General features: G+C 41.1%; 1 protein-coding gene across 1 annotated transcript in view; it reads right to left on the bottom strand.

Annotated features, from left to right (window-relative positions):
- Positions 1–791: 791 nt before the first annotated feature.
- STK10 (serine/threonine kinase 10) overlaps positions 792–21,198 on the bottom strand; it is a 309,494-nt gene continuing 289,087 nt past the window's right edge. The window contains exons 17-19 of the mRNA XM_069244642.1: positions 14,924–15,049; positions 5,230–5,343; positions 792–5,025 (exon numbers count right to left, since the gene is read on the bottom strand). Of these exons, the coding sequence (XP_069100743.1) occupies positions 4,888–5,025; positions 5,230–5,343; positions 14,924–15,049 (378 nt within the window). The 3' untranslated portion in view covers positions 792–4,887. The remainder of the gene's footprint in view (positions 5,026–5,229; positions 5,344–14,923; positions 15,050–21,198) is intronic.

Genomic DNA, 21,198 nt, shown 5'->3' with positions numbered 1-21,198 from the left:
TTCTGTAATGAGAATTCTCTTCGACATTCAATGGCAAAAAAACTCATTTTAAAGCAATGCTGTGGGTACTAGAAAACAAAGATGTTCACTTCCTGCTACCACTTCTGGTTAGTTATTGATCACCATTTCCAGTCAGCCAATGAGATTACAGCTTCACTGCCCTCAGGTTCAACAATTACCAGTATTGGGTTCCAACACTGGTTAAATATACAAAAACAAACATTTAGCTTGGTCTATGTATGCAATTCAGAGTGAGGCCGGGTCATTCCATGCAAGCTTGTCTCAAATTTGTTTTTAACTTGTGAAAATTCACCAGAGCATTAAAAATTCAGTATCTAATAGTACATCCCCAGGATCAATGCCATCACTACAGAAAATACTTCTACATAGAAATGACTACATAATAAAAGATTAGTACGATGAAATTCATTTCAATATTGTTATAGTATAATATATTTAAAGGTTACTGTCCATTTAATATGAAATATCACAATGAAGAATAATAATGGTTAATTTAAGTTAATTTAAATGAGTAATCTACATTTAGTAACACTGAACATTGAGGCAAAAATTAGGTTAATATGATAATAGATTTAAATGTAATTAATAAAGTACTTAAAAAACCATCAACATCGTTGTGGAACATGGTTTTGATAATGGTAAGATACATTCAAAGCTTAGGGGGTGTATGTAATAAAATCATGTAGCTGTACCTATAGGTTGTAACAAATAATTGTATAATAATAAATATAGAAATATCTAACTAAACATAAATGATTTTTAACACAATCAACTGTTAGACCCTTGTTATTTTATTAGCATCTCACTTACGACATACCATTACATTTGTAGAGAAACCACCTTGACAAAATAGTGAAGCATTTAGTCTCTAACTAACTAAGGTTTTCAGATTGGTAAAAAATAAAATGCTTGTATTTGCTTCCATTGATGCATCTGGAAAAGGCACTTTTGGGAAACGGGAAAATATTTATTTAGACCCTACAATGTTATTAACAGTTCTACAAAATATACAATACACATATAACAGGATTTTTTTCCATCCGAAACCCTGGGACGGATGAACACAACATAATTTGAAAATAAACAAAACACACAAGGGACAGCACAGTTTGCTATCTTGCAAAACCCCGTAGCATAGAAATTAAAATATATCTCTACCACCCAATGATTTATATTGCACTCTCTTATAACTCCAGTGATGAGAATTCCATTAACTGAAAATCAGATGTCTCTTCATGTAATCATGTCACTTCCTGTATTTGGTCCTGAATGATTAGCTTGCTACTTGTTAATAATTCTAACTAGGTGCTGCTTCTTTAATTGGTTCTTACCAATCATATTGCTCCACCTAGGTGGTCATCACTTATCGTAAGGAGTCCTAACTGGCACATTACTTTCTGAAAATGGTTAATTGACACATTGTGAAAGATTGCAAGTTTTGGGAAGGCACTTCCTATAATTATTTTAGATGATACTTCACTCCCGAAAATTGTTTCTGAAGGGAACAGTTCTAGGCTGTGAAAGGACAAGTTACTACCTCTGATTGGGTATATACAGATCTGCAACTTACTAAAATTTGTTGCACATGAATTTGTCACCTCTGTGATTGCATCTAGCTAGAAATGTCACTTCATTTAACTTTTACATTCGATGTATAGGAAGAGCAATTGTAAGATTTCTATAGAGCAAGCAAGCAGTAATTCCTTCAAACACGTGTACAGCCTTACAATGGGAAAAATTACCAAAAGGCACACAATGGTAATCAATAGCTTTTCATAGAACACAAACGAACATGTTAGCATTTGTGGTTTAACCTGTACAGTTACCAATCAAACAAATCACCAAATGATATGTAAATTGGCAATGGGGACATGATATTGATCAAATATTTTCACAACATGGTGGTGATTAAGAAAGATTCATAACTGTTCGGTTGAGAAGGTTTAATAGCCCAGCAGTTTCGGGGAAAAAGTTATTACACTTCCTAGTAGCATGGTCTTAGGCAGTAATGTATTTACAAAAATCCATATCCAATGCTTGTCAGCTACTGAGGCAAGAGGCATGTCATTTATGGCAAACACCAGCTAACGTGAAATTGAGACCTTTCCACAACGTGGCTGGTGGGAAACTATAGGGACCACAGTACTTGAGAGATGACTGACTCCAACGGATACCCACTAGCCTTCCAGACATTCTGGAATGCCACAATAGGTATGATTTCCTGATAGGCCAGTCTGTCTCAGATGGTGGCATGATTTGTCAGGCAAACTCCAAAAGAGCTGTAACTGGGGCATGTAAAGCGTCGGTATTTCAAAAATTTACACAGATCTTAGATAGGAATTTCCCAATACAATAAAGGATTCAGAGCCTTGTGACACACTGGGGTATTCAATGAATTTACTGACCAGAGCAACAAACACTCAATGCCACCTGGTCTTCATAGGAAGCAAAAAGGTTATAAACCAAACCTCAACGTTGATTGCTAGAAGGTTGTTTACAGTATGTGTTTTAGTTATCTTGTTGTTTCAAGTACTCTAACCCAAACATAAACAGATCAAATGTTATCAATCTTTAAATGTTATCAATCTTTAAATGTTATCAGTCTTTAAATGGTGGTGTGGAACACGGTGCCACGCCCGGCAGAACTAAAACAGCCAAGACGGAGGGCCTGGTTTAGATTTCGGCAGACAGGTCACTCCTCCACACCGGTGACAGATGCCCCGCCTGCCGAAATATAAATCCAATTCTTTTCTATAGGATTTATATTTTGGCAGATGGAATATCTGTCACTGTTATGACAGAGTAACCCGTCTGTTGAAAACTAAATCAGGCCCCGAGTTTGTACAGATTACAAACCTGATGTCACACGTGGTAAGTTCCTCATCTTTTATTTCTGTCTATGGCAGGGTTCATTCAGGGAGTAAGAGGTATTGAGGATTTTCTGAAAAGGATGGGGAGGATTAGGTAATAGGAAGACCTGGTTGCACAACGATATAGCGTAATGCGAGAGGGGTGCATTGATGTGGTAGGCAGAGAGATGCTACTGTGGTTTGGGCAGTTTGGAAGGAGCAGTGATGTAGAGATGTGGTGCGATAGTGAGGGTGGTGTGATTTACATGTATGGCATACAAGCAGTGGTGAGGAGGATGAGGTTCAGGATGTGGTGGAGGAGCATGATGTGGTGTGGGTTTCTTGGGCAAGAGGGATGTGTGATGGGAAATGTGAGGGGTGGCATGGTGGGGAAGAAGAAAGGAGGTGTGGTGAGGGATGTTGGGTGGTTTTATAGATAGTGGGAATCGTGAGGTGTAGCACAGTGCAGAGGGTGGGTAGTGGGTGTGGTATCAGGGTGAGTGTTAGGGAGGTTGTACGGAGTGGAGTGTTTTGCAAAGGGAATGATGCTACAATGGTAGGTCCTGTTCATCATGTGGTGAACAGATGATTGGTGATGTGGTGGGAGTAATGAGTGGCGATGGGAAGGGAAAGTTAGAACAGGGAGGATGATGAAATGTATTTATTCACCAAATTTAGAGGTTAAGTGCCCACCCTCTTTTCATGAGCTAAAGGACCTTCAATGTCAGACGTCTATACCTATTATGAAAGGCAACACTTGGTTCCGAGCAGACTACACATTCAGGAACTCTACCCAGCATAAAATTACCTTGGCCTTGTTGTGTAACATGGGAGTGATTAGATCAATAAAATAAAAGTGGCCAAGACATATGCTGAGTTTATAAACACTGTAGTATGAGATCACCGAAGCACATAGCACCACCACTTATATTAGAAAAAAGCCTGAAAACTCTAATAACACACACAAGTCTGTCCTACAAGTCTTTGGTATCAATTAGAGTTAGTACAGAAAGTTCTTAAAACAATGTGACTCTTTGCGTACTACAGTAACTATTTCAAATATCAAAATCTGGTCCATATCCTGTGCTAGTACTAAACATCCTTTATATTGTATCCCATCATGAGCCCTCTGTGGGCACACTAGTCTGTGTTATGTATCATGCATTTCTGAAATGAGGTGCAAACGTAACCGGGGAAAGTGGTTTAAAGGAAAAGTGCTTTTCAGAATTCACAGATATGACTTGTCATGTCGATGGACAACCTACATTAGAGCCATCAAGTGGCTTCAAAGGTTGGAGGTAGCCGAACTACTATCGCATTAATGTAATTCAGAAGGCGGATTTGGTCTCCTTGACCCCACTTTCAGAGAAAGATGAAAATGTGTCCTTCATTCAAAAGTCTACAAACTAACGGACTTAAGATATTAGATTTCACACAACAGGAAACAGTACCCTGCACTTTTAACCAAACACTGACATCATGAAAAAGGGTTACTGACTGAGTGCACAATTCTTATAGAATAAACATGCTGGTCTACAGTTTCTAGATCAGTAAGCTTCACAGTGACATACTGTTTTAGATCATCCAAAATATGGAGTTTCTTCTTGTAGTTCTATCTTGCTTCTTCTTCAACACTTCTTGCAAAATGGCCATAATTACCTTGTCCGCAAGACCCTAATATTAAATTGATAAAAAAGTTTATTGGCCTCCAAAGGCTTGAAATTCGTACTCCTTGGCAGATAAGTCACCTTCCACCAAATATGAAGGTGAAAGTGCCAGCTATGGAAACTGCCCAACAAAAGAAAAAGAAAATATGGATGGTTGCAGATCCAGGCGCTGTGGGAGGTTCAGCTATTTCACAGGCGCAGTTCCTGCCTGCTTTCAGCAGCTCAGTGTAAGTTCAGGTGCATTTGTCATCTTGTCCTGAGGCGTTGTGTTGGTATGGGCACACTGCTACTTTTTCCTGAGTAGATTGGTGTCTGCGTAGGTCGGACCTTAGCTTGTTGTTTTCTTCACATTATGAGACCTCTGCTGAGACGTAAGGAAAAAACTTGGCAGTCTTGTTAAGAGTCGGGTTCTGACCGTCCATATCTACAGCCATCTTAAAGAATTCCTCTAGCTCTTGTTGTTTCCGATTCAGCTCGTCTTCCAAAGCCTAGCAAAACATCGAAAAAAGCCAAAAACATTAAGAAAGCCAGACAGTCAAAGAAACTGAAAGGTTCATATCATTTAATCTAAAAGATTGCTGTGGTAGTTGGGTAACAGCCCGCCTGAAATTGGTGCAAGCACAAATACCTGTCAACACCTAGGAGACTCTTGATTGAAATAAAGCACAGCTTTCTTTCAAGAGCATATTTACCTTCTTCCGTGGCCGCAGCATGTCCCTCCACTCCCGCATGATGTGGTTGTGGGCGTCATCCAGTGATTTGAGTTTCTGAGACTCGTGCTCCGTCAGAAGGTGACACTTCTCATTCTGTGAAAGGAATAAAGGGAGTAGCAGCCATGAGGACACTGTGATGGAAGAGGAGAAGGCCGTGCTGTCAGTCATCTTTTAACACTGAAGTGTGTGAATTCATTCCTGTGTTGGCCTACAGAGAAGCAATGCCAGAGTTTCTGGATATCCACAACAGATCATTTTGTACACTAATAATTTAAATGGAGATCAATTACAAAGGCAGTGTTTGCTTTGAAAAGGTGACAATGCTTCCGCCCCAGAAAACCAACAGAGGGAACCTCTACATGTATCCTGTGAACCAGTTTGTCTCTGGGCTCTTGGGAGAGTGCAGTTGCAGTTCGCACTCGAAATAATGAGCTTGATTGGGAGTATTGAGGTCTGCACAGGCATGCTGCCAGTTTGTTCCATCTCCCCACAAGCTACACGGGAGCAAGTTCTCACTCTGCCCACCTCTGCAAGCGTTTCATAGTGGCCACCAAATGCTAGCGCCTGACTGTCACCGCCAGTGCCTGGCTCGACCACGCAGCCCATGAATGTAAACCTCTCACAGCCTGTCCCTTAACAACAGACATGCTGAGGAGTTTGTGAGGATTTACAACCATGTTTAGTCAACACATGTACTCTCTGCTGAGGCTGTTAACAGCTGTTATGATCGGGAGGGGAAAAGGAAACCATGCATTTGGGTCTAAGATACACAATGTAACTAAGGAAAGACATCCTTAGCTGCACGGATATGAAGGTGGAAAATGAAGAGAAAAATATAGCGAGAGATGTGCATCTTTTCACTCACTTTCATCGATGACAACACTAGGGTGCTCAACAACAATCAGTCAACCACAAAAGTATATGCATACACACCTTCACAGCAGCAAGAGATCTTTTTCAATCTTTTTTCTTCCCCTCACAGATCTCCGTTATGAGTTGTGTTAGAAAAACATTATCAGCATGCACGTTTAAATGTTTGCCTGGGTGCAGAATTGCACTTGGCTATATTGCCTGCATGTCAGATCATGTATTGGCATCTCATAAAAATCAGATAAAAAAGCTTGAGCAGGAAAGGTCCAACAAGTCAGAAAATAATTCAGTACACAGTATGGTAATTTAGCGACCTGCATGTTATTCCAGGCTTCAAATTCGTAGTTGGCATCAAATGGCTTGGTAATACCACTTGGTAGCGTTAACAGTTGGCCAGGTATTATCTTCCAGTTTTACTGTGCAACTAATAACGAAGACAAGGAGGCAAAAATAACATGCGCCTATCTCAACACACTGCCAGACAGAAAAAAACAAAAACAAATTATTCTAACAACACATTTTCATCACTATAAACCATCATCAATGAAAAGAAAACAGAGTAGAGAACTTGCAATAGTGCAGACAGCCCACTTCAGTCATGTTAAAAGAACAGCTTAGTCTTAGAGACGCCTCACTGGACCCAAAACCATTCTTCATGGACCCTCTAATCCTACAGGGTCAACAAAACCGACACAAAACATAAACTCACCGACTGACTCTTGGGCATGATCAGGCAAAATAAAATATCTGATACCACACCAAGGTAGGCCCAACATGTGATTCACAAAAGGTAATTAGGGAGTCTCAGGCCCTAACTAACTCGGTTCCCCACTTTTATTCCAAGGGCAACCGCTGTTTATGGACTGAAAGGCCTCACTCACATTGTTGTGGCATGCTTCATCCTCAGCCGTACCGGGTTCAGATGATACCTACACTGTAGTCTCAACTATAACCCAAAAAAATCTTTGGGAAAAGGGAGCTCAGAATAAAGTATTCACTGGTAAATGTTGGAATCCAGGTCCTAAGTCTTAAAACCATTTCTGGGATATCTCCTTTATTCATAAGGACACACAGGATAGCATTAAAAAGGGTTGTTCAACCTTCAAGACCAACCATGGAGGAGTGTATTGAAGTGATAAGAGCTCACTGCACCCCCTCTACTACCTCCAATACCAATATGTTTCAGCCCTCAAAATGGATACCCACCTAGAATAATAACGATAAATAATATATCAATGTAGTGAACAAAGCTCTTGGTTTCATTGTCACCCCAAGATGTGATGTGTAAACTGAATGCAGAATTGGCCAGTTTCCTTAGAACAATCCGACTTAGGGTTTCCTTTAAGGATCGAAAAGACAAGGAGGTGGAAAATTAGAACACAGGTTTGAGAGTTAAATGAACGTTCACCACCCCTACCCATCTCATGCTACGAGGGGTGTTAGCATTTGAAGAAGTTGTGGGTCAGTCTATTGACAACTTGGACAAGAAACTACAGTGGCTGTTTCATAACATCTTTAAAGATGAGCATAAATCGATCTCTAAATTTGGTATGGCACATGACAATCATTAAACCAGCAGACAAATGGGGAGCCATAGTAGTTTTTCCTATTGACATGTACAGACAGGAATTCCTGAAGTTATTAGAGAAAAAGAAATTACAAGAGATTTTTGAGATGCCCCACCAGTGAGTTAATAGAAGAAATAAAAATTTTGGTGGAAAAAGGCTTGCATAATGGTTGGCATTAGAGGACCTGGGGGTGTGGTGAGTCCTTATCACTTCAAAACACCCCTCTGTGGTTGCTTGAAGGTGGAACAATCCTTTTTAATCCTACCCTGTCTGTCCTTGTGATTAAAGGAAATATCTCAGGTACACACAAATGTGGTTTTAAGACTTAGCATCTGGAGCTCTATATTTACCGGAGGATACTTTATTCTGAGCTCCTTTTCCCAAAGACTTTTTTGGAGTAAGGTTGAGATGGCCGGGTTGGTATTATCTTAATCTGGAGGGGCGGACTGTGTCGTGGCATGCTTCATCCTCAATGTGGGTGAGGCTTTACTGACCATAAACAACTGCTGTCCTTAGAAACAAAATGTAGGGAACTGGGTTAATTAGTGTCTAGGACTCCCTAATTAGCTTTTGTGGATCACATGCTTGCCCTACCTTGTTGTGGTATCAGGATAACAGTTGGGGGCTGTGGGGGTATAAGAACTCTCTTTTGTGAGTACTCACTCATATTCAAATATATACCACTTTTCACTAACTTGAAGACTTGAATGACTAGGTAAACAGTTCCTTACATTCTATCACTTCAATAGTCAAAGCTCCCTATGCCAAAGGGTAAAAGACTGCACCACACCTCACCTCCAAACCAGAATGCAACATATTTCAATAGAATGTATCTGTCAACACCCTTAACTGCATGCCATTCAATGGGACAAACCACTGAGGTGTTCCTTTTACATTCATTTTACATTCACAGTTCAAATAGCAACACTGCAACAAGCATATCCTGTACCAGATTTGTAGAGCAGTCCAAATTATCCTTCTCCACTCTAACCCAGCCACCCTCAAGAAAAACATTCAGGATAAATGCAAACTTCCCGGACAAAACACCATACTTCATGCTGCAGGTTCAATAACTGACACAGATCCCTAAAAAAAGTAACACGATTAAATTAGCCTAGAAGCATCGCCATCACATCTGACCTCAAATAACAGTTTCTGACCATTACTAAAAAGATCTCTTCTCTGCAAAAAAGGACATTTTACTGCCAGGCTCAAAAATACCACACAACGAGCCAAACATAGTCCAAAAATCATCATCCCAGCTCTAAATTCCAAATGCCTATACACCCACACAATTTCTAGGAATAGTAACACAGCTCAACAACTTATTCTTTTTTGTTTCATCTGATCACTCAAACCCATTAAAGCATTCAAACTAAAATCAAAGCAATGTAAGCACCAACAAACAGGATCCAAGAAAACAATCCACCAACTAATCTCTATCTTTTTCTATACCAATATTAAACCAATAATAAGAACATCTGCAGATGTCAATGGCAGACCGCAACTTCTTAATACAGTGAAACGATTCACAACTGCGTAAACATCTCAGTCCCATCCACAGATCAAACTCATAAACCAGACCTTTACAGAACATACTTGTTTCTAAACTTTAAAATAAGCACCCTCATCCCATTTGTGTTATGTGCCACCAAAGCTATCATTACAACATGCCAATATCAATTCCTTACTTAGGGAAGTCACACAGAATCAATCCTTCATCAACAATTTCAGTCTGACCACTAACCTCTTTAACTCATCTGAGGTCTTTGACAAAATATGTTCTAACTATGCATTCACTTTAACAGTCAGTCTACATTCAGTTTAATAAAGCATATCTTCTGCTGAAGTCAAATTACTGAAATATACATTTTTAATTTATGGACTGAAGAGTGAGTCAGCCTTTGGAGGAGACAATGCAAGCTTGTCTTTCGAGAACCTGCCTGGTGTGACCTTCAAAACTATGGACCACAAAATCCTACTTGCTCACCTCTCATTAGCAGGAGCACTGGACCACTTTCCCACTGGTTCACCTCCTTCCTCTGTAGTCTATCTAATATTTGTATTTGCCCCCCTTCTGTCCAGTTCTTGGCATGTTACACATTAAGTTTCAGAAGGAGTGTCACCAGTGTTCATCATCTTCCGCATCCTGAATATCATATGCAACTAATACCGAATCCACTGCGCTAAGCTGACAACAGTCACTACTTGTGCATCATCAATACATAAAACAAATGCTAAACAATGGTAAATGGATTCCCTTTATTGTATCATCGAAATAAGTTGCCTGAGATCAGTCTGTAACACTCACCAAGTAACCCAAACCAAGATTTTGTGAGTCTTGCTTAATACCAAGGTGTATCAATTCTATTACAAAGCCATGCTTTCAGTCGATGCAATTCATTTCAACTTCCTTCTACAGATCTTCAAGATGGAGTCTGGGTTTCTCGACTATACTGAGTAGCATTAATAACTACTGTGGCTGGATCTGTCTGACAAGTAAAGCAACATGGATCATAGTTCGTCAAGTTGCCCTACTCTTCGGAATAAAGAATGATAATGTCACTTTAATAAAGTTTTTAGGTTCACAATGATATACTTTGCCTCCTGACTAAAGCACAGACTTCAGCTATGGCCTGTACCCAGCCCTTTCATCCCCAGAACACACTGGATATGGCCTGCAATCACTTTTACCCCATTTCCAAGATGCCCTGCACACACTATGTTCCCAGAACAAACTGCTTTCAGCCTTATGCAGCTGGCACTAGAATGACAAAAACATGCCTTCCACCAGCCATGTGGGACGATCACGTTCGGTATACTGTTTCTAGCACTCTGCACATATTGCAATACTAAAGATGTCCTATTTTATTGTAAGAAAAGGGCATTCAGATCAAAAAAATGATCAACAGATCTTATATGGAATCTGTATCCTTTTGTCAGACCTATGGGACCCTTGAGCTCTGGATATAGTCCCAGAACCACAGATCTCACAACACAAAATATTTTCAGGTGGGTCAGGATCTCCTCTTTTGGGTCCCCTACTTGAGTGGCTGCTCTCCCATCCCCTTAAGCATCTGTTCAGTTTTGTCCTGTATGCAAACAATAGATATTGATGGGCGACCTTGACTTCTGATTTTCATTTTAAATGTGGTATCTGTTTCCATCCCCTTATGGTCAGGGTTTGCTCCCCTGCCCGTAATACACGCTCGGTTTAGTTTGCAGGGTTTAGGAAAATGGGTAAATGGAGCTCACAAAAAGGTTTATCAGTCTTCACCGGCTAATCAGAATCCTTGGATCGCAGCTAAGTGAAATGGAAGAAGGAAAAAAGTACTCACTTACCCTCATCTGCAAATAACTAGTGGCTAAACAATCAAAATATACATAAAGTTAACATAAAATATCTCAAACGTCTGAATGGATTCACACCAAACCATACAAGTGGCTTACTCTGTGTAATGTTCTTCTTGATGATAGGATTGGGGAATCCACTGGCTCTGGGGCCAATTTGCAGAGGTGCACAGATTGGTTAAAAAAAGGCTCACTGGTCTGAAGAGAGGAGGAGCTAAAGGCACCAATAGAACAGCTATGTCCTCAAACTAACGTTTCAACTATATAAGACGTAAGCCTTACAAAGAACTACCTTGTCTAACTTTAGGGGACTACCAACGTTACGATGACACTAAGGGTATCTAAAATCTGTTAGCACTAATCCACGGTTATTATTCAAAGGGTCACAGAAGAAGGGGGAAAGGGGTAGGGAACTGGGAACTGGGAGAAATCAGCGGTCCAGTGTACAATCTCCCAAGGTACCAGGACAATGGGATCAGCACGCTACGTCAGCATTTACTGATAAAAACGAGACAATTATCATCAACATATGTCACCCATGAGGGTGGATGCACTCCTTAATTCCGTGAGTTTTCAGATTTATGAGAACCACCTCTTGTGCTTATTATAAGACTAGCCATATGAGTCGCCAGTGGGGTGCAAACATTTACGGGGCACTACACTTATTACATTTCAAACCGAGCAGAGGGGTTACTTGGCGGAAGCTGTCCTGTGTGGGGCCTCTAATGACAGGATATTGGGAGCGCTTTTTATCTATACTAAAACTGAATGGAACTGACTTATTATTGGGGAATACGAGTGGGTCGCCCCTCCATTGCAAGTAGCTGTAGGCAGGCTGGGAGCTGCTGTCCAGCCTGGACTGTCCCTTCCTTTAAATGATAAGTTTTGTCAAGACTGACAAGCCATGTTCTCTTGTACCACCCTTTATAAAGTTAAAGTTAGATACCCATCTGCTGCGATTGGGGGCATTTAATTCAGTATGACCCTCATGAAATATTCAGATATATTCTTTCCCTGATATACCACCTCAGTGTAATTATACTGTTCATTTAAGTTCCGCAGACGCCGGACAGCCCACGTTTTCCCTAGGGGCCTGTTCCTTGCTTTGGGGCTGTAAGACTACTCTTTTTTGCCTGCTTTCATTCACCTCCGTGTTTTAGTATCTTACTCTCACAGTGATGGGACAGCATGAGTTTGGCATGTTCTCACCAACAGGTTTGCTCACAATGTGTGCATGTGGACACTAATTGTGATTGACATTGGTCCACTTTGAGAGTTTTGATACTATCACATTTGTTCTTTGCTATTATTCCAGGTCACCTGACGCAGGAAGTTCATACATTAGTGTAAGTTACACATGTTTTAAACACACCCCTAACTTTAGAGTAACCGTACTCTTGGTTCTGTGAGGGCTAAGTAACTCTCTTTTCAGTCCTGAAGAAACAACCGCTGGTGGTGGCGTGAAACATGTCGACCTTACTCTACAGGAATTGAATACACATACAGGGATAGGAACATAATTTCCCGCATCTTTCTCTCTCTGTTTTTAACCTTGGCCCAGGTACTCTATTTGAATTAAAGGTGATGCATGTACCTATAGTCAACTTTAACTTCACATTACCCAGTCCCTCACTAGAGGCCAGATGTAGCAAAGGGTTTTACCCATTCTGTGTCTATGGGAAAATGTGTTTATACATATGGCCCTAGATCACAACTTAGGATTCACAGCACTCTTGCAGTTCCTATTGGAACTACTTCAAAAGATCTCCGACAAAGAGCCCTCTCGCAAGGGCCATCAGGCATTGCAGCCTGGCCCAACAAGGCCCAAGCCCGACGGTGAAGCATGCCAATAGGTGGGTGAGGGCTCTTGCTCTGCTCTGGTGATGAGCCTTAGGAGATCTTTATTCTCTACTAGTTGGGATTGTATAAAATAATTTATGGAACAGTGTATTACATTTTTGTGAGTATTGTTCAATGGCAACTTATGGGCACTACTATTGCCATCACAGGCTCCTAGTCTTTCACATACATCCTGAAACTAGAAGACAAACTTCCCAGTCCATTCCAGAAAGACTACCCTCTACCAGTTGAAGGAATAATGGAAAAGGGTATTTTGCCTCTGATTTGCCCCTCTCCTTGCAGAACATGATTCCAGAACTGAGGAAGCCTGTTTCTGAGCTGGGGCCCAAGAACAGCAAACTGGATTCCTTCAAAATTGTATTATGCTGCTGGGGAAGGCGTCTGCCTGCGGGGGTTCATGGCACTGGAAATAGCCCGAGTGGTGTGATGCTGGGAGAAGTTCAACACCGTATATCAACTGGTGAAAGCCTACTTAATAATTTTCTAAAGTACTGGAGACATTAGAACAGTCCAGAAGTAATCAGCAAAAAGTACTGTTTGAGAGCTGCACGCGCTGCTGAAGGGCCAACTTTCATAGTCCACATGCATAAGCAGATGTAAGTATTCAACTTATTCACTATTCCAAGCCCTGCTGCTAAGGTGAAGATGCGCTGGATGAGTGTCGCTAGCAGTGATTCTTGGAGCGCAGCTATCCTTGACTGAACAGTTGTGATACCATATTGTTGCTAGTGTGCCACGCAATTGCTGGTCCACCATTGCTTTCGGAGATTTTTGAATTTGAACACGTATGATTTCCTGCATCAAATTACAGGATATTTTTAGGAAGTGTTTTTAAAAGCTTTTACCGAAAGATGGTCTGGATGTTCCAGGTGTTATTTCCGGCTGTCTGGTTAAGATTACACACTTCACTCACGTGCACTCTTTGAGGACTGACTATGCTCAATTTTCTCATGTGACGTCATTCCTGTGATTTAAGGACTTCAATCAGTAAGAGGCTAGACCTGGTTTGAGTAGTTTCATTCCAGGTCATTCATTTACAAACTGAATGTCTCAAACCACAACAATGAGACTCATCACTGGCCTATGTTTAATGAGCATCTCCTTCATAAAAACCTGAACATTCAGAAGGAAATCATGGCCCATTGTTGGCTGTACCTTTATGACAACAGCTTCAAAAATCATAGTTTAGTTCTGAATTTAAAGATTAATTGTCTTCAAATATATTTCTCTCTTAAACTAATTTTATTTTATGCAAACTTCTAAAAAATAAAAGTGTATTTTTTTTTCATGTAATGTGTAGTATGCATTGTGGGCTAACACAGCCATCTCAAGGCCGCCCTTGTGTTCTAAAAAGCCACAAGAAACCCTTGATAGCATTTAAGAACACCAATACGCAATTACCATCGTTGTGAGTAAATGTGTGTGGGGTGTGTCTGTGTTTCAGTGTTAGTCTGCCTCTCATGTCAGGGAATTAAGAGTGAAACCACCATCTCTTGTTCATTAGCTGCAATCATGCAATCACCTTTGGCAAAGCTACATCTCGCTACCACTATCATGCTGATCACAATTTCCCACCCTAGAGTGGTTTCATGACACAGTGACCCCTTCAACCCATGTCATGTAAGCTAGATCTATTCTTGAACCCCAATATGTTTGACTGCAGTCCTCGAGACAGTGATTTTGGATCCTAGTTTCCTTCTGAGCAGCCTCAGGTGTGCATAACCCCATTGACAGCAGGGCCATCTTTGCTGCAAAAACGGATGTGCATTATCGGAAAATTAAATGTGTGCATTGAAATGTGTGGGGGCCGAGTCTGGCCAATGCACAGGTTGTGTGCCTACAGCATGCATGGGGTTTTCTTACCGGGGATGCATGAGCATGTCTGCATGTGACCAGTAATGAGTCCACATGACGCACTGGAATTCAATCAAGTGGTGCACATGAAGGTATTTGAGCAAAATGTGGGGGGAAAAAGCATCTTTGGTCATAAACAGAGGTGACGCAGGTCTTGGTGATCCACTTGCCTGCAGCTGCATCTGCTCGAGGGCGTTTGTTTCACACTCCGCTTGCATGTCCCTCATTTCCTGCTCATGCTTCTGTTGCTGCTGCAGCTTCTCCGCTTTCTGACGTTTCTGCTCCTGCTCAGAAAACTGCAAGACAGCAAAATAGGTAATCATTACTACAGGACAGAACCCTCGATAAGAGACGACTGGGGCTACACCAAATCACTGAACAGAAACAGATTTACCCGTTGTTACAGTCCCTCGCTTTAATATCTTCCACAGACTTAAATGATGTTGATTTTTCCTGTTGACAGACTTAGACTCAATTGAACATTACAAAACTTTTATAAATGCAGCACTAAAATAGTAGCCTATCCAAAGGGTATTCATTCCTAGGCACAGGGAGGACGGGCTTTAAGTTCCATCCTCCACCCATTATGCCCCTCAGGTCCGCATAATCTAGAGCACAGAAAGTGCAAATTAGGTTGTCTCCCTATCTGGTGACTTCTTCCATTAAATTGGTTCTTCATAATCCCCTGACCTAATCGCATGTCATCCTGGCATTAAATCCCTGATGATGTATGCATGGACTTCCATATCACTGATCTGAATATTTATTGAAGCAGAATATTGACCTGACTAGTCTTCTTGCTTTACCACTTGTAGATTGAGTGGTTATCACTCCTGGTAGTAGTGTGTTATCTTTTAAGTGACAACTTTATACAAACAACAATCATGCACTTGCCTCGTTTGATGGAGGGTGTCCTTTATCATTCAAACAACACGCACAGACAACCAATGACCACCACAGCCAGTCTGTTGACTTACTATTGAATGGGTTCTTCAACAATTGTGAGACCCATGCATGCTCAATTTAAATTAGGTTTTAAAAGGACTAAGCTATTGGTAAGTACTAATCGGACCATCTGAAAGAATATGTTTCAAACATCTGATCAATAGTATTTTTTGTACATTCGGAGCCAAGTCTCAAATCTCAGAGAGCCTGGGTAGTGGTGTAGGATCTACTCATTCTCAAACAAGAGGGAACCTTCGGTCTGATACAACGGTGAGCCTAGAAGTGCTTGAAGTCCAGATGCTGTAGCTGCCTGGGCCACTCATGGGTCAGCCAGAATCATTTTGCAGATTTTTCAGTCTGCTAAAAATTAGCAGTATGAAAAACTAGGGGAAAGGAATACAGAAATGAGTTTGAATTAAATAAGCAATCTCGGGGTATCACTCATGCTTAGGGCTGGACTCAAACCAATGACATGTTAAATTACTACTTGTTGCAAAGTCTATTGCTGGTGCACGAATAAACTGACAATGTTCTTAAAGCCACCAAGGAAATACTACAACGTGGGGCAACATCAAGAACAGCAAATCACTTGAGGAGTCAGGCCTTAGTTTTACTCCTGGAAGGTCCGGCCCAGGGTGAATTTTTGTATTTAAGTGAACATATCAATAGTATTGCATGCCCTCTTGCCTCCTACTGTAAAACATTACTGCAGTGTTGTCTGTCAGAACTGATACCACCTTCCAGCAACATAAGGGGGAATCAACCACTTATCTAGACTGAGCTGCCAGTAACCCCTGCAGATCTCTGTAGTGCTCTTTCTTCTTGAACCATTTCCATTTTATCTTACTTCCTCAGGGCATGCAGCAGAAGCTTCTGGAATGCTATTCTTGCCTTCTTGATAGACGGAAGATAATAATGAATACAACCAAAAGCCACGGGGATTACCAAGAAGCCGAGGTAATAAATAACACAAAGGTGTCAAATCCAGATCCCTTAGAACAATAATAGCAACGGACAATAAAAGCAAAGGAAAAATGCACAAAATAATAAGCAAAAGAATTGCCTCCCAATAGATCCTCAGACCAAGAACAAGGTCAATGCCATTTAAAAGCTAATCTTAGGCAGAAGAGGAAATTAAATATTAATCCTAAAATATGAACGTCATGTTTCAGGACTAATCGTTTCCTATGTAATCTCAACGAAGTCAATAAGAAATGTAAATGTATTATTATTTTTGATTAGAATACCATAGCTTTCGCTTGTTAATTAAACCTAGAAACAATTGCATGTCACCCGTAAAACTATCAGGGTACAGTAGACCGGTACCCAACCCAATGGGGAGTTATATTTTGAACCTATTTTTTAGCTTCATTGCCTAACTACCATATTGAACCCCAGGTTTATCAGTATAATTCAACATCATATCTGACATCAGGTGGGGGGGACCTTGGGCACAGCTGTCCCTGCAAGAACTTGAAAGCACCCCTGCCCCCCGCCCCAATAAACCATAAACAATAAAGAATGGGGAAGGTGGTAGCGGCAGTAATCGGTAAAGGTCCTGGTAGATGGTAGACTTGATGGCTTGGAGTTGTGACAATATTTTCTTTAAGATCTTAAGGAAGCAATGATGTTCAACCCTAGACAAGGTTGTAAAGCCCTTTACTTCAGCGTTGCAAAGCCATGAAACAACACTCATGCACATACTGCATCTGTCTAAATGAATGAAGGCAGCAGCTCGGATACTGAAACTGCAGACCAAGGTGCATCTTTCTCTCTTTTTTTACATTATGAAAAGCTTCAGTGTTGGAGTCATCAAGGTTTCACTGTTGACTTAAGTTTCTTTTCTCTTTTTGCAAGAAGGAAATCGTGAAACTGGCAGTACCAGTAGTCAGAAAAGGTGGGCGTGGTCTTTAATTTCTAGACATTTAAGAGGAAAAGCAAGTGGGTCATCTATCCATTTTTGCTCCCAGATTGTTGTCTGACCCGAGGCCCACTTCCTTTCGCATGATTTAGTAATGGCTTGACAAGCTTGACTTTAGAGTTACAGATCAGTACATCTAGATACGAGACAACCCATGTAGTGTTTTATACTGGTTTAGAATGTTATAAATTATCTACGTGTCAAGAGTACAGAGCACTTCGGAAATCCACTTGTGCTATAAAAGAACCCACCTGTCCCTTTTGATACCCTGCAGTGACATTATTATTATATTATATAGCAGCAACCTCAATACATTAGAGGTTCAATAATAGGCTCTCTGATTATAGCAGAGCTTATATCAGTCTTGTCCAATCTCTTTCAACATAGGAAAAAGTAGGATATTTACTCTTGGCAGCAGAAAGAGTAAACCATTTACCAGGTTGGGAAAACAATGCAATGACATACAGCTGGAGGTGCATTTTTGTGACTTACTCTATGAATTGGACTACTAATTTGCTTTTACTTTGCCTATAATGGTTTTATACAGATTCTCCATTATTTTTTTTTTTTTAATGTATACATGCATTAAACACTAAATGGAGTCACAGAGGAATGGTATTTAAAGTTGCCCAACAGGTTAGCAAAACGTTTTACAAGGTGCATTTTATGTGTACATTTTATTTTCAAAGAAATTATATATTGCCTTGTGATTTTGCAAGTATTTGTATGTAATCCAGAAGTATTTGCATAGCATACTAAGCAATCCCCAACTGTTATATTTTAGAAATGTGTACATTCTTTGTACTAGAACCATTGTCAGTAGAGCCACCTGAGTTCACATCTCACTGCATTTCCTTAGAGCGCATGCCCCTAATATCATAGGATTTTGAATTAATAAATTCTATATACAAGTTTAAACAACTTAGACTGAAGGGTGATAGAAAGTGATACCTTTATATTAATTTAGTCAGTCAATCAAATGGTTTGACTGACCCACAACCTGCTTGGGTTTTGAGAATTCCGCATGGAAGATATCAGTAACTAAATTCCCCTTTTGGGTCTCACCTAAGATAGGGTAAGTGATTTTCCTTTTTTAAATTATTTTCAGCTGCGCACTGCACAGCACGGCAAAATATACATTGCTAATTTCCATAGGTCTCATTGGCAAGACCGGTTTGGCTTTGCAAATGCTTGTTCTTTTCATGTCATTAAATCATTTTCTACAACATGGTTATCGTTACAAATGTCACGTTACAGAGTGGCGCTACTGTGAGAGGAGGCCCCTTTTTGCATGGTTAGCCCCCCCCCACTTTTTGCCTGATGTTGATGTATCCTAGAAGTTGTAGTTCCCTAAATCTGTTGTGATGCTTGGCACAATTGGGTACACTCTCAAATATCACTGCAAGTACCTAGTAAATGGGTACACCAGTATCCAGGGCATGGAGTATTAAGGGTAGGCTCCTGAGGGCAGCAGCACTGATTGTGCCACCCTCTAGGGCCCTGCAGCCATTGCAGGCTGAGTGTACTGGGGCAAACCTGAAAAGGCAAATTCGACATAGCACACTCCCAGTGTGCTCTGTCCACCCTACAATGCATATGTATGGGTAAGTCACCCTTTTAGCAGGCCTTCTAGCCCTAAGGCAGGGTGCAGCATACTATATATAAGAGGGCATAGTTGCATGAGCAATATGCCCCCACGGTGTTCTTGACAAACCTGGGACATAGTGAGTGAACAGAGCAGCCATTTTAAGTACATGTACTGGACACTGGTCAAACACAAGTTCCCCAGCTATGTGGTGGCCACTCTGCACCCTGAGTTGTTTGGTACCAAACAACTCAGAATGATAAATCCAAACTGGTACCAGTTTTGGATTTAACCCGAAATGTACCCAGGGGTCACCTTAGAGGTGCCACTGCAAAAGCTAACCTAACTAGCATGGTTGCTGTCATGCCACCTCCATATTGTATAGAAAACTACAAGCGTCCTTTTAAACACTACTTCAGGTACTGCAAGGTGTCTCCTCACAGTAACTGAAGTTGTGTTTAAAGGGACGCGTGTAGTTTTCAGTACATGCATATGGTGTTTGACTTTGCATCACCCGTGAGAGGAGGGCGATCCCCACAAGCACACTAACCAGTGGAATTTTGAGTATTTATAAACTGGTATACATGTATGAGTGCGTAGATACTCTTGTAATTGCTACTAACAATATAACCATTCCCATTTTGCATTTTGTGTTTACTTACAAGCATACTATCTTGCTCAGATGGCTTCCCAATGAGTTGAAGACTATTCAATGTAACATGCATGGTCCATAAGGTTATACATGAGAACGTCTCTAGTTAGATCGCTTATACACTGGTCACCTCTGGTGGATCACGTACATCCCGGAGCGCTGACTCCGGGAAACTCAAGTCTTCAAGAAAGTAAAAAGGCTCAACCAAGCTAAGTGAGGTCCTAGGCCCACTCTAGGAGAGAGTGGTCCTAGAACATGCACCTCGATCCCCACGACATCAGGACGATTACATCTGATATTCAGGAGGGTTCAACATCCCCCGCTTTCCAGGCCACTGGAAGTATTACTGAAGTATCAGTCCTCATCCGGACTGTAGATAAAAGACGAGTGTCTTAGGACTTTAGACTACACGTTTTGAATAGTTTAGTTAGGTCTAACTCGTCAATGTTTACTCTATTTGTATTTGCTATTCTGTTTGAGCCTGAAAAGCTCTGCTAACCTTTGGGTACCGGTTCGCGTAATACAAACTAGAAATAAACTTCGAACTATAATCCATTGCTTTGCTCTGTCTTGCCAGTAGGTGGCCGTCTTGCACCATAGTTTTCTCATCTCCCAAGGAGAGGTGTGTTTTGTAACAGACTGATAAAACCTCGCCAGAGAATAATACGACAAAAATAGAGGCGTGCTACACTTAAGGTCACTTTTCTTTTTAAATAGTTCAACATTAGTTTAGCATTTCCTGGAATATTTACGGAGCGACAGAGGCCACTTTAACAATATAATTTTAAGCCATGCCCTCCTTGTAAAATGCAATTCTTAGGCAGGCACAGAACAATTGCTTCAGACAGGTATGATCCAGTAGTTATAGCACCCTCTGGAAATACTTAGCGGCCTCCAGTCTTCTGACCACAGACTTTAAATGCCCAGAGCCCCTTAACTCGAGCCTGCAGAGCTCCAAACACAATTGCCCCTTGTCTTCGAGTGTTGTCGTTAACAGCGCTAATTCTGTCTTGAGATGGTCACACCCATCTGATTCAGTGCCCCAGCTCGATGCATTCGGCCTCTAGCCGAATGAATCACAGCTCCCTGCGACCAGAACCTCTTCATTCGGACCTCCGTGCGCTACTGGGCTGCAGACTTGAACCTTCATATACCCAGGTAAAGGTGGGAGTCAAGCAAGACCCACGTCAGAGGTATGACTCCTGCACGGCCCCATGCCCCACTGCACCAGAAGGTCATAAGAAGGCGGATGGATTCAAGTGGGAGGTTCTTTCCTTCTTGAACTTTGTCCACTAAAAACTGGAGTGCACGCTGTATATGTAAGTTAAAGTATCTCTGATGC

The sequence above is a fragment of the Pleurodeles waltl genome, chromosome 7, assembly GCF_031143425.1.
Source record: "Pleurodeles waltl isolate 20211129_DDA chromosome 7, aPleWal1.hap1.20221129, whole genome shotgun sequence".
Classification (NCBI taxonomy): domain Eukaryota; kingdom Metazoa; phylum Chordata; class Amphibia; order Caudata; family Salamandridae; genus Pleurodeles; species Pleurodeles waltl.
This window is presented reverse-complemented; position numbering and strand designations above follow the sequence as displayed.